General features: G+C 53.7%; 1 protein-coding gene across 1 annotated transcript in view; it reads right to left on the bottom strand.

The window, feature by feature from the left end:
- The window catches only part of MROH7 (maestro heat like repeat family member 7), a 51468-nt gene that overhangs the window by 19935 nt on the left and 18834 nt on the right, over nucleotides 1–12699 (bottom strand). The window contains exons 3-11 of the mRNA XM_046662568.1: nucleotides 9960–10033; nucleotides 7710–7793; nucleotides 6693–6772; nucleotides 6223–6352; nucleotides 4262–4357; nucleotides 3665–3769; nucleotides 3318–3453; nucleotides 674–786; nucleotides 84–263 (exon numbers count right to left, since the gene is read on the bottom strand). Of these exons, the coding sequence (XP_046518524.1) occupies nucleotides 84–263; nucleotides 674–786; nucleotides 3318–3453; nucleotides 3665–3769; nucleotides 4262–4357; nucleotides 6223–6352; nucleotides 6693–6772; nucleotides 7710–7793; nucleotides 9960–10033 (998 nt within the window). The remainder of the gene's footprint in view (nucleotides 1–83; nucleotides 264–673; nucleotides 787–3317; nucleotides 3454–3664; nucleotides 3770–4261; nucleotides 4358–6222; nucleotides 6353–6692; nucleotides 6773–7709; nucleotides 7794–9959; nucleotides 10034–12699) is intronic.

Consider the following 12699-nt stretch of genomic DNA (forward strand, 5'->3'; position numbering starts at 1 on the left):
CTGCCCATGGCAGGGCTGGCCGTCCCAGGGGATGAGCAGGCCCGGTGGGGTCTCCCAGCGCAGCCCTTCCCAGGGGGCCTTACCACCTCCAGCGCCCTGTGGCGGTACCACTCCAGCACCGAGCTGAGCGTGACCTCTGAGGCCAGCTGCATCATCTCCCCCGAGTCCTTCCCCCGAGCCTCCTCCGAGCCACCTTTCAGCCCTTCCAGGGCTGCCAGCAGCAGATCCTTGACCTGCTGGGGCCCCAGGAAGTCTCCAAATTCCTGAAACAGAGGCCCAGAGATGCTGACACACACGGACAGCCCTCGAGCGAGCCATGCACAGCCGCACAAGCACCGCCAGGCACACGCAAAGGTGGGCAGGGCGGGCCATGCAGATACGGTCAATCTGTGAGTGTCCCTTTGGGGAGGAGCTAAGAATAAAGGGGAGAAATGGCCCCTCCCCCCAGAACTGGGTGACATGCTTCCGGGAGAAGGAAGTCATGGCCCACGGGCTGTGGCACAGTCTGGAGAGGAGGGGCGTTCCAGATGGGCCCATGTGGTTGGGGAGGCTTCTTGGAAGGGGACTAGAGCTGGCCTGAAAGATGGAGGGGCAGAGGGTGTTGGGGTGGCTGGCGCTGCCCCTCTCCCCCCAGTTCCCGGGAGGCCAGGGCTGGTGGGCAATGGGCGGTCACCGCGATCACACGCAGAATGTTCTGGCATGGGCTGACAGGGTTGTAGGGCCCCAGAAAACGCTTGTTGGTCTCATACAGCTCCTTCTTGTTAGTTTCTTCCTTATCTCTGGCTCCTGCAAGAAGAGAACTTTCTCAGTGAGGCCAGAGCGCCCTACTTTTTAAAAGTTTTTGTTAAACATAGATGTAGGAAGTGCACGAATCCTAAGTGACCCGCTTGATAAATTTCCACACAGTGAACCTATCCATGTAACTGGCACCCGGGTCAAGAAGCAGAGCGTGATCAGCACCCCAGAAGCCCTTCTTATGCCCCTTTCAGTCCACCGTCCCCCTCCCCCACCAGGGTAACTACTATTCTGACTTCTAAACCCACTGATTAGATTTCCTCGCTGTTGGACCTGACATAAATGGACTCATACAGTATGTTACCCCTTGTGTCCGGCTTTCACTCAATATTACGTGAGATTCATCCACGCTGTTGCAGGTGGCCTTAGTTCATGCGTTCTCAGAGCTGCCTAAATTTTCCACAGCATGAAGATACTGCAACTTATTTATCTGTGCTACCTCTGAGGGACATGTGGGTTGTGTCCAGCTATTATGCCCAGCACTATGAACATTCTGGTGTGTCTGGTCGTGCCTTTTGGTGTCTACATGCACCCGTCTGTAGGTCCACAGGCGGGAGAGGGATCGCTGCATCCCAAGGTGGGCATGGTTTCATCATCAGGGGATGCTGCGGCTTTCTGCAGCAGGGACCAATTCCACTCCTGCAGCGTAGAGAGTGCCAGAGGCTCCACGTCTCACCAGCACGTGGCACTGTCTGTTTCATTTTTGCAGTTCTCCAGGGAGTGGCAATACCTCTTTTCAATTGCAATCCCCTGCCCCTGACATTCCCAATCCAACTTCTCTGCTTTTTTCCTGAGTACTTATCATCCCCTGACTTACACTCTGTATATCGTTGTTTGTTCTGTTCATTGTCTGCCTCCCGACAAAAAGAAGACCAGCTCAAGAGGGAGGGCTATTGAATCATAAACCTCTTTCTTCACTACTGTGTCCCCAGTGCCTACAATAGTGCCTGGTGCATGGTGGCTCCATATTTTCTGCTGAAGGAAACACCTTTCAGGCACATTTCCTGCGCCCTTGCTGTGGCCTGGCCTGGGTGCTACCTGGGTCGTACGCCTATGGGCATAAGGAAGGGACACCAAGGCAGCGTGCCTGTGGACCAAGTGTGCGGGTTGTTTGTGAAGGGAAGGAGCTTGAAGCCTGGAATCAGGCAGATCCGGGTCCAAGTCCCCGGTCTGCTGCGCCCTGCGGTCAGGGGCCTGGACCACCACTTCACCCTTCAACACTCTAACTGTGCGTTCGGCCTGGGGTTGCCAGATAGAATACAAGACACCCAGTTCAATTTGAATTTCAGATAAACAAGTAATCTTTAGTCAAAGTTTGTCTCGAATATACCAAAAATTATTCATTGTTTATCTGGAATTTGACTATAACCGGGTATCCTGTATTTTGTTTGCCGAATCAGGAAATACTGATTTGGTCTACACTATTCCTGCCTGCAAGGCTAACCATTAACATGCTTATCCCACCTCACCCATCACTCAGGAGGTACGAGTGGCTCCCAGACAGAGGGGGAAATCTGCCAGGGGCCAAATCTTTACCCCAAGCACCAGAGATCAAGAAGAGCAGGGACACCAGACAGATCCCAAAGGGCTGAAACTAATCAGATAATCCTGGTCCGGAAGGAAAAAAAGGAAACTGTATTTGACAAGCGGCTATAATGTGTGGCACTGAGTTGGCCGCTTTATATATGATCTCATTTAATCTCTCAAAAACTGTGAGTTATACGCTATTGTACCCTCCTTTACAGATGAGGAAATCTAGACCTGGACAGGAAAAGTGCTTGTCTGAGGTCACACGGCTGGGAAGGGCCAGGGCCAGGTCTTGTACCCAGGTTACTCTGCCTCCAGAGCCAGGAAAGTTTGAACGTTATGTCAAGGTCCCTTGGCTTGGGGCAGAGTTGGGACTCTGGAGAAAGGAAGGAGGCAAGTAACAGCTGATACTGCCCACCTCTAGTGCAGGCCAGCTGGTCCCTGCCCCGGCCCATACCGCATCACTAGCGCCCTGGAGCCGAATCCAGGGATGTTCTCCCACCTGCAGGTTTTAGCCACTCCAGATGCTAAGATAGGACCTGTTCTTTGTCCATTCATTCAGTAAATATTCACTGAGTACCCACCATGTGTCAGGCCCAGGGCTAGACCTGGGGAATGCAGTAGTGAACAGGACACAGCCTTGTCCTGCCCTCAAACGGGGTTATAGTCTGGTACGGAAGACAGACCACAGAACAAGACCTTTAGGGCTATCCTGCCTGGGTGTACATGGTGCCATGGGAATGCGAAAACGAAAGTCACAAGTGAAACTTGGGAGGAAGAGGAAAGGCTTATAAAGAATTGCTTACATCAAAGTAGGCTCGTTTGTACCTTTGTCCCCCAGTTTTGGGGGGACTAAGCCTTCACCCCAGTCCCCACTGGACCCTGTGCTGGTCGCCCCTATTTCCCACCAGTGCCTTGGTGCCAAGGCTCCAGTCAATTCCGGGACGGAGCACCTGCTCAGAAACCTTGCTTCAGACGCACTCCAAAGGGCTTACGTTTTTGGAGCTCCAGGATGGTGTAGAGGATGGTGATGCCGTCCAGGGCCTCCCGGCCAATCTCCTCATCAGGATCCCCAATGCGAAGGATGAGCCTCCCCAGCAGAAGCCCCAGTGCCGGGAACCCAGAGGACATCTGTTTGTGTTGCAACCTTAAGAATCGAGTCTCATAGGTTCAATAATGCTAGACAGTAAATAGTAACCAGAGCTAGATGGTCTGGCCCCAATAGCAGAGCCCTCTGAAGATGGCAAAGGCCACTGGGGAAGCTCTGGACGGATGCACAGGCTCCCTCAGAGCTGGGGAGATTCTCCGTAGGAGTGCTCCCCTCCCCCCAGAAGCCACTCACAAAGAAAGGCAGGGTCAGAAGCGTGTGGTTCAACACAGAGACATTGCTGTTCACAGCCCGTGCTCGCTCATGGGCCTTCCCAGAGTTCATCCAGGGCCCCAGGGGCTGTGAGGACAAGGGCAACTCTCAGAGCTACAGGCTGGATGCTAGCCCCTGCTGCCTGGGGTGCAGGCCAGCCTGCACCAATCAGCAAGAAGCTTCTGGGGAGGGCATAAAGGCAACTTGCCATAGCCCCCTCCTCTTCTTGGAGCACAGGGTCCAGAAGCTGAGAATAGGGCTGAAAGACCAGAAGGAAGATGAAGACCAGCGAGGAGAGAGATGGAAGATGAAGAGTCATGAGGAGAGAAGAGAAAGACAAGGACAAGAACGGAGAGAGCAAAGATATGGGGGCAGCTATAGCAGGAGTCGGCGGATAGGGAGAGAGCCAAGGGGCAGGCATCTGTGACAGGGCTTGTCAGGACAGGGAGGCAGAAGACTGGCACAAGATGACATCCTAAAGTCAAATCACTCCTTCTGGGTCCAGCGCCCCCGCCTCCCCCAGCTCCTAAGCCAATTCTCCTTTCCCCTCCATCCTTCCTCTCCTCCCTGCCCCCACACCTCCAAAATGCTTTTCAGCCCAGCAGGAGTGGGGTCCTCAACAAAGAGGGCGTTGAGCAGTGTCTGCAGGGCATCCAAGGTCTGACGGTAAAGCATCTGTGGACAGGAGGAGGACCAAGCCATTAGGGGGCCTCTGGAGCAGAGCCCAGCCCCAGACAAACCCTGGCGTGGTCAGGGGAGGAGGGGCTCTGGGACTCAGGGAACTGCCTTCCGGGCCCACCTCTGAGACTAACTTGATGCGTGATATGGGACAAATACTTCCCCTGCATGGGTTACAGTTTCCTGGTCGACACATTGGTGATCGTTATCCCTGCACTTCCCACCGCCAGGGGAGGAAGCAGAGCCAGCAGTTTCGAGAATCTACGGACCAGGGGAGTGCCTGGTGATTTGCACAACCATCTTTGTCCTCTAAGTGTTTTTATCATTTAACAAATGAGGAGACTCGTCCAAAGTCACACAAGGAAGTTTCAAGTCAGGAGGGACAAACGAGAGAATGGGTGGGAAAATGTTCTAGAACCGTAAGAGTCAGATAAATTTTTACCGTTGTCTCTGGGTAAGTGCTCTGATTCTTTTTTTAATTGCTACTCCTAGACCCAAACAGATTTCCCAAGCTGCCCCTTCAGGGAGCCATCTGTCCCCTGCCCAAGGTCCTCCTCCCTTGGCCACTCCGTAGTCCTGGAATTATCCTGGGCATCACATAGGTGCAGGCATTACACATACACAAGGCTGAGCAGTGGATTTGAGCCACTCTGGGAAGACCCCTCTCCCTGCCTCCCCTCCTGCCAGCTCTCCACGTCTGTCTCCCAGGTTGTCGCTGTCCAGACTTCCTGAGTCTGTGCACACCAGGGTTACACCACAACCACCAAGAAAGCCCCACTCACCAACTGCTTCCTCCTTCCCGCCCATCTGCAGCCCATCGCTGCGCAGCACTCACCTCTGCTGGCCAGGCCTGGTACTACAAGAGGGCTGCTTCCTCTCTCTTCCCACCCAGCAGGGATTCCCCAACTTTCCTTAGGGTCTTAGCACAGCACCTCCAGGACACAGCGTCCTCCTGCTGCCAGGGCGGTTTGGCGCTGCTCTCTAGCCTCGCTTCCCAGCACTCTCACCTCGCCCTCTGGGCTCCAGCCACACTGCTGCTTGTCATCCTTGCAGTCACCAAGGTCTCCCATCATCAGGCCGCCTCGCATGCAGGCTGTTCCCTCTGCCTGTCATGCTCTTCCTTCTGCTATCCCCAGCCCCTTCAGCTAATTAGTTCTTCTTTAACCTCTCGGCTCCAACACTACGACCCCTGACCCCCGTCCAGGCCGGGTGCCCCCGTTCGGGGCTCTTTATAGTTTTGCATTAACTGCATGATTCTTGGGTAATGCCCACCTCTCCCCTGCCCCCGCCCCCACTGTGTCTCGCCCCCTTAGTTGGGGAGTAGCACTCAGTTATCTTCGCTGAATGGAAGGATGAATGAATGTGCCTCACTCTGAGCTGAAACCCAGCTCCCTTAATCTTCCCCACGGACCCTGCGTCCTGCAGTAGGGGTCGCCTCTGCCCGCCCCTCCTGGGTCAGCGCTGCGGAGGCTGAAGATGCCCACACAAGCCCATTGAGGTTCTTCTCCTCCAGGCGTCAGCCCCAACTCGCCCGGTCCTCAGCCCCCCTCCTCCTCCCAATCGTGGCCACTTCCTCTGGCCGAGCCAACATGTGTCCACATCCCCCCATAGGGCAGGGCCCAGAAGTGGACAGAGCATTCCAGATGAGAGACCCCTTATTCCAAAGATTCATTCATTCACCAAATACGAATGGAGTGCCTACTCAGGCCAAGAGAGGTGAGGTAAAGTGCCCCCCGGCCGCACAGCTTGAGATCCTTATCGACCCCCGGAACACCCTTTCTCTCCCTGCTGGGAGTCCAGAAACGTGACTCCCCTGAGAACCCCGGGCAGCCCTGAGGACCCGCCGGGGAGCGCCCCCTCACCTGTATGGCCTCAGCCTTGGCCTCGTCTTTCTCCTGCATGGCCTGCACAGACGGCAGGGAGAACACACTCTTCACACACGTGTTCACCAGCTCTGATCTTTCCCGCACACCCAGGACAGGCCGCGTGTGACTGGCAAAGAGACAGACAGCAAAGGCAAGAACTGAGGGGGTCCCTGGTGCTGGAGGCAGGACGCTGAGGCTGTAGGACTGGGATGAGGGTGCCTCGCTGGGGGCTCCCAGGGACTTCCCGGGGCTCGGGGCTCGGCCTGACATTCAGATGGACAAAAGGGCACAATGAGGTGGAGGGGGAGGGAAGTGGGTGTGGAGGGCAGACGGCCCTGGCAGGGACTGGGCAAGGGGAGAGGAAACGGCACAGGAGTGGCGTGGGGCACAGGGAGAGGCCCCAGAAGAGACAGGCGGAGCCCATGGGAAGAGGGAAGGGGCTGGGCCCGGGGAGGGGCCGTGGACACCTCAGCTGGGTCAGGGTCTCCATGGCCTGCTGGCGGACGGAGCTCGAGAGGGAATCCAGCGGCTCCTCCTGGATCTGCCTCTGGACAGGGGACCACAGAGGGGCCAATGAGGGGGCAGGCCGCCGCTGCAGGCTACCAGGGCCGAGGCCGCCCCTCCTCGAGGGAGCAGGCGGGCGGCCCCACAGCCTGGGCAGAGCTCCCCCACCGCTCCAGCCCTGCCCGGCCTCCAGTTGGGGGGGCCAGCCCACTGCTCAAACCCCGTCCTGAGCCCTCAGTTCAAGGCCGCCAGAAACACCCCGCACCCTAAGCGGCTGCACCCCACACAGTGCTCAGCAGGAGGGCCTTCAGAAGCCTCATTCTGGGCCTGTGTTCAACCACGGACTTTTGCCCAAAGCCAAAACCCCCGTGCGTGGCCCTTGAAAGAGGTCCCATTGACTTCCTTTAAAAGGTCCTTCTCATGACTTCTCACTTTTGATCTGGCACCTACACGTGATAGGCATGCAGTTAATATTAGTTAAATGAAGGTATCAAGGGCAAGGATTTTTTCCTTTCTTTAAGGGATCCAAGCTAAATACGATTTTGGAAATGTTGTTGGTTATCCCTGCCCAATGCAGCCTGGTGGAGACCTGAGAAGTGATTGTGTTCAGCAAAATGATAAGGAAACTCTCAGAAGTTTCCCAGCAGGAGGAACGTCTGGCGTTGGCAACAGTAACTGCTCCCCGGTGCTTTACAGTGAGCCACCTGTGCGGCTGGGTCCTCCCAGGAAGCACCCATGCACGCGATATCATCACAGTCGTTTGCCAGGATGAGAAGAGTGAGGCTCAGAGGACAGCGGTGACCCACCCGAGCCCCTCGAGGGGTAGGGGCAGTCAGAGGGGGCGCTGAGACTCAAGTCCAAGCGCCCCGCCTCCTCCTCTGTCCTCAGCCCACCTTGACCCCGTGTCTCATCAGCAGGTGGACTCAGGACTTCTGCCCTGTCCCCACCCAATGCCACAGAACCGTGTGGGCCTCTTTCACCATCATCTTCTTCATCATGCTCTTCTTCTCTCCTTCCACTTCCAGCGTATCCCGGCTCTTCTGCACGGTGATGACATTCTCGACCTCGGGACCGCAGGGGGCAAAGCCATGGGGTGAGAGCCACACTGAGCCAGCCCTCAGGGCCTGCCCCAACACCCCTGTTAGCCACCCGCCACCTGCAGGCAAGCCAGCCTGCTCCTCCCCGCTGCCCACCCCCGGCCCGGAGAGGTGAGAAACCACAAAGGGAACGGGGAGGGTGAAGATTTGAGGAGATGGTAGTGGCAGCGGTCGGGGGAGGCAGCAGATGATCCCGCAGGCCAGCTTTTAGAGGACAGCCAGGCATCAAGGGCTGCAAAGCACCCCCCTCCAACAGTCAACTAAGGGAGAAGAGGCCGGATGACAGGACAGAAAGGGTCCCCACACCTCAAGCTGAAGTCCCACCAATAGTGATACTTCTTAAGAGCCTTCCAGAATTTACCCTTCTTAAGAGTACATCCTACTCAGGTTAAGGCGTTTTGCCATCTGAGAGAGGGAATAGATTAACCAATGTTCAATTAATCTGTTAGTTCTTATTATCAACGCGGAAGAAGAAAAAGACATGAAATAGATAACTTCATACAGTAAAGAAAGCAAAGCCGGTGACTCTGAAGGGCAGTGTGGTAGTTAGAGGTGTCACAACTTCCCTCCCACTCCTCCTACCAAGAAAGACTGCCCCTGACCCCGGGCTCATCTCGCCACATGCTCGGGCCCATAGAATGCTGGGGAAGCGAGGCTACGCGGCTCCCGGACTAGCCCCTAAGGGAACCGGCAGCTTCCACTGTTTCCCTCTGGAACCAGCCGCCAGCCTGTAAGGGAGCCCAGGCTGGACCGCGGAACAATGACACTAGTGGAGAGAGACCCTGGAAGAGGAGGGTCGTCTTGGATGTTCTGGTCCCCCTCCCACAGCCCCCCCGCCCTGAGCAAGCTCAATCTGCACCATGCGGATCAGAAGAACCCCACTAAGCCCAGTCAAACTTCAGACTCGTGAGAAATTGGGCCCCTCCCATCCTTACGCCCCCAGCAGCCAGACTGAACTTTTAAACCACCAAGCGTGGGGGTCGTTTGTTAAACAGCAATTGATAACTCCACCTGCAAAAGTGATGCAGAGGGATGGCTGGTTTAGACCGAACGGTCAGGGAAGGCCTCTCGCAGGAGACGATATTTGGTCCGAGTCTTGCAAGACCAGAAAGAGGGAGCCACGTGAAGAGCCAGGGGGAAGTTCTGCCTGTCTCCCCAGACTGAGTGGCAGTTCACTGTTGTATCTAGTGCCTGCAACAGTGCCTGGCACATAGGAGGAGCTCAATGAAATTTGTTAAATGACCACATTAACAAACCCTTTTGTTGCAGGCACCATGCTCGGGCTGTGCATACATTATCTAACATAGGCGTCACTTCAACTTTACGGTGCCCATTTTATAGATGAGAAGAACCTTCCTGGTGGAAGAAACAAGCGCGAAGGCCCGGAGGCAGGAATGAGTTTGGCGTGTTGAGAAACAGAGTGGCCAGTGTGGCAAGAGCACAATGGAAAACTGGAGAAATTCCCAGGATGAGGACAGATGCTCCCAAAGTGCAAGGCCTCTTTGAGCGCTTCACCCTCTCCCGCCCCGACTCTGCACTCCCACCCCGGGGCTGGAGCTTCCTCTGAAGCAGGCTGAGGGAGGGCCTCCCTCCTGCACGTCCTGGCCTCAGCGGATCCCCTGCCTCCTGACTGTCCACCCACCAGTCTCACCCACACTCCGTGTGCCACACTCATGTCCACAGCCTGTCCAGTCTGCCCCCCGGCCCTCGCCAGGTCCTGAGGTGCTGGCTGTCTCTGGCCTCCTGAGGCCTGCTACAGTGCCAAGACCTAGGCTGGGCCTGTGTCCTGAAAAAGAACATTTCCAGCTTTTCTTCCCCTTTTAGAGGCCCTCTCACAATTCACTGAGTTGTTTAAAAAACGGTTATTGAGCACCTGTGGTGTGCCAGGCCCTGCTCTAGATGCTGGGGATACAGCCGTGAATAAGACAGACAAAATCCCTGAGCCATGGAGGGTAGCTCCCTTGTGAGAGACTACCCGGAAATAATGGGACCTCATAAAGCATATTGTGCATCAGATGGTGATGAGAACCACGGAGAAAAGAAGAGCGGGACAGAGAAACCAGGAATGCTGGGGCAGGGCAGTGGGGGCGCGGCGTCCCAGGAAAGGCAGGAGGGGTTGGGCAGGAAGCATACCGGAGCCGTTCTGTTGCCTTCCTCTCTCTTCCCTGGCACCTTCACCAGGCATGAGGCCACTTCATCGAAGGCTCCTGCAAGTCACAGTGTCAATGAGATAGAAAAGGGAGGGTAAAGATATGGTCCCATAGTCCTGCCTCCCGTCCCTCGCTGGGCTCCTTCAGTCCTTACTCCTCTAGCTGCCAGACTGAGCTCCCCTCCGTAAAGCCCCTCAGTGACACCCCCTTTCACTGAGCATAAAGCTAGCACCCTTGTTAGTGCCTTCAAGGCCCTTCCAGGTCAGCCTTCCCCTGCCAACCTCCCCAGCCTTCTGCCATTGCTCTCCCCTCTCACCATGCTGGCCACAATGGCCCCCTTCTAGGTCCTGGGCAAGCTTCCCCCTCAGGGCCTTTGCACAGGTGGTTTCCTCTACCTGGGCCTCTCTGCTGCCACATCCCCTTGCCCAGCTAGGGCTCCCCTCCTTCAGGCCTCTGCTCGTCTGCCACTCCTCAGAGAGGCCTCCCCTGACCTTCAGGCTAAAGGAAGGCCCAGTGCGATCATCTCAGCATCATCTTATTCTCTTCTTTCAGTTGTATCACAATGTATGATTAAACACTTCTCTGTTACAGTAGACGTCTAGTGTTTTATTGGCCCCAGATTTCCTCATCTTTCTTGGGTGAGAGAGCCCTTGTCATCCCTGCAGCCCACCTATTCCACGCAGCTGGGTGAGGCTGAATTCTGCAAGTCCCACCTATTACCCGCTCTCCAACGAGGGGTGGACCTGGAAGACAAGCTTGGCCAGTGAGAGAGTCCCGGGCCCCCAGCCACAGTGATTGTCCAGGGAGGGACTCTTGGATGAGCAGGGCCAAATGAGCCCTTTAATAACGGGGCTGAGGGGAACCCCAAGGAGAGCAGGTCTCCCTCCTTCCAAGATCAACATCACTAGGGGCCTGTAACAGCCTGGAACTTCGGGAACATCTTGGCCGCCAGAGGCTGCTGGAGGATGGAGCCAATAGGGAGAAGCAGAGACACCCCAATTGTAGTGAACACAGCTAGCACCAACATCTTGACTTCGAAGTACCATTCTCCAGTAAAGGGAACAAGGCTTTCGGAGAAAAGCCTGATTCTACGACTTGGGCAGGGAAGGTACGGGATGAGCCCGGAATATCTTGTACCAGAACACAAGGAAGAGAGCTCATGGAATGATGGGGATAGGTCAAAGGGTCCCAAACCTTGCTCAAAGGGGATTCCACTGATCAGACTAGGGAAAGTTTTGAGTATCACAATAAATGATGGTAGCACTATATTACAGCCCATTGAATAGATTAGGAAACCACGAGTCCACACTAATATAAACAAACGAATAAATTGAAAGTTTGATGACGAATGGGATATTTACACAGTTTAAAACACTGTCTGCATAGTTTCAAAGTACGTCCCCACATCCTATTTATTACAAAGGGGTAAATAGTGACTACTGTGGAGAACCTTGGCAGCAGCCATCTTACTGAAGCGAACATCATCACTAAGGGAATAAACCAAAATCATGCGCCACCAGACAGGACACAGCGAGAAAACCCAGCATCACTTCTGCGCTCTTCCTGCCAAAGATGCGCGACACGGGTCTGATCATGAGGAAACACCAGACAAACCCAAACTCAGGCACATCTCACAAAGTAGCTGGCCTGCAACCTTCAAGTGTATCAAAGACATGAAAGTCAAGATAAAGCTGAGGACTAGAGGAAGAGAAACAGACTGGACGAAAAGTGCGAGAGACTCTGAGCTGGATCCTTTTTCTATAGGGAACATTCCTGGGACAATTGGTGACATTTGAATGGGGCCGGGGGATTAGATGGTAACAGTGTATCAGTATTAATGTCCTGATTTTGATGGTTACTTTTTGTCTTTTTTTGTAAGAAATACACACTAAAATTCAAGAGTGATGCTGGCATCATTTGACAATCATTTGACAACTTACACTCAAATGATTCAGAAAAAAATATTTTTATACGGTACTTTTAACTTTTCTGCAAGTTTTTATTGTTTTAAATTTTTAAAAAGAATGAAGGAGAAATAGGGGCATTTTCAGACAAAAATGGGAAGAGTTTCGCATCAGCAGAATCCACTAAAGGAAATTCTAACGGATGTTCTTCAGACAGAAGGAAATCAGTCCCAGATGGAAGGTCTGAGCTGCAAGGAGCGAGGAAGTAAAGGAAAGAGGGTCACATCTGGGTAAATGTAAGGACATCAACCATAGGAAATAATAATAATGTCTACAGCGTCGAGGAAAAGACAGAGTTAATAAACACTACCAGGACAGCATATAAACGGAGTTGAAGTGTTCTGGAGCCTTAAACTGCATTGATTAATGCAGAGTTTGATTAGTTAAATATGATATTGCAGCTTCTAGAGAATCACTAAAAGGCTTAAAACAGTGTGTAAGTTCTACACAAGCAGGGGAGGAAAAGAGAAAACCCCAACACCAGAAAAGGAGAAAAAAAGAAACAGAACAGGCGGAACAAAGAACACAGACCTAGACGATAGATATCAAATTATCCATAATTGCTTTAAATATAAATGGACTATGATGTAAAAACGTAGTATTATAAAGAAGACAATGCTACCTAAATTGATCCTAGTTTCAATGAAATGCCAATGAAAATGCCACAGATTTTTATTTTCTTTTATGGAAATCAACAAGCTATTTCTAGAATCTATATGGAAGAGTAAAACACTTAGAATAGACAACCTTGAGAAAGAA

Source organism: Equus quagga, chromosome 5 (assembly GCF_021613505.1).
Source record: "Equus quagga isolate Etosha38 chromosome 5, UCLA_HA_Equagga_1.0, whole genome shotgun sequence".
In the NCBI taxonomy this organism is placed as follows: Eukaryota; Metazoa; Chordata; class Mammalia; order Perissodactyla; family Equidae; genus Equus; species Equus quagga.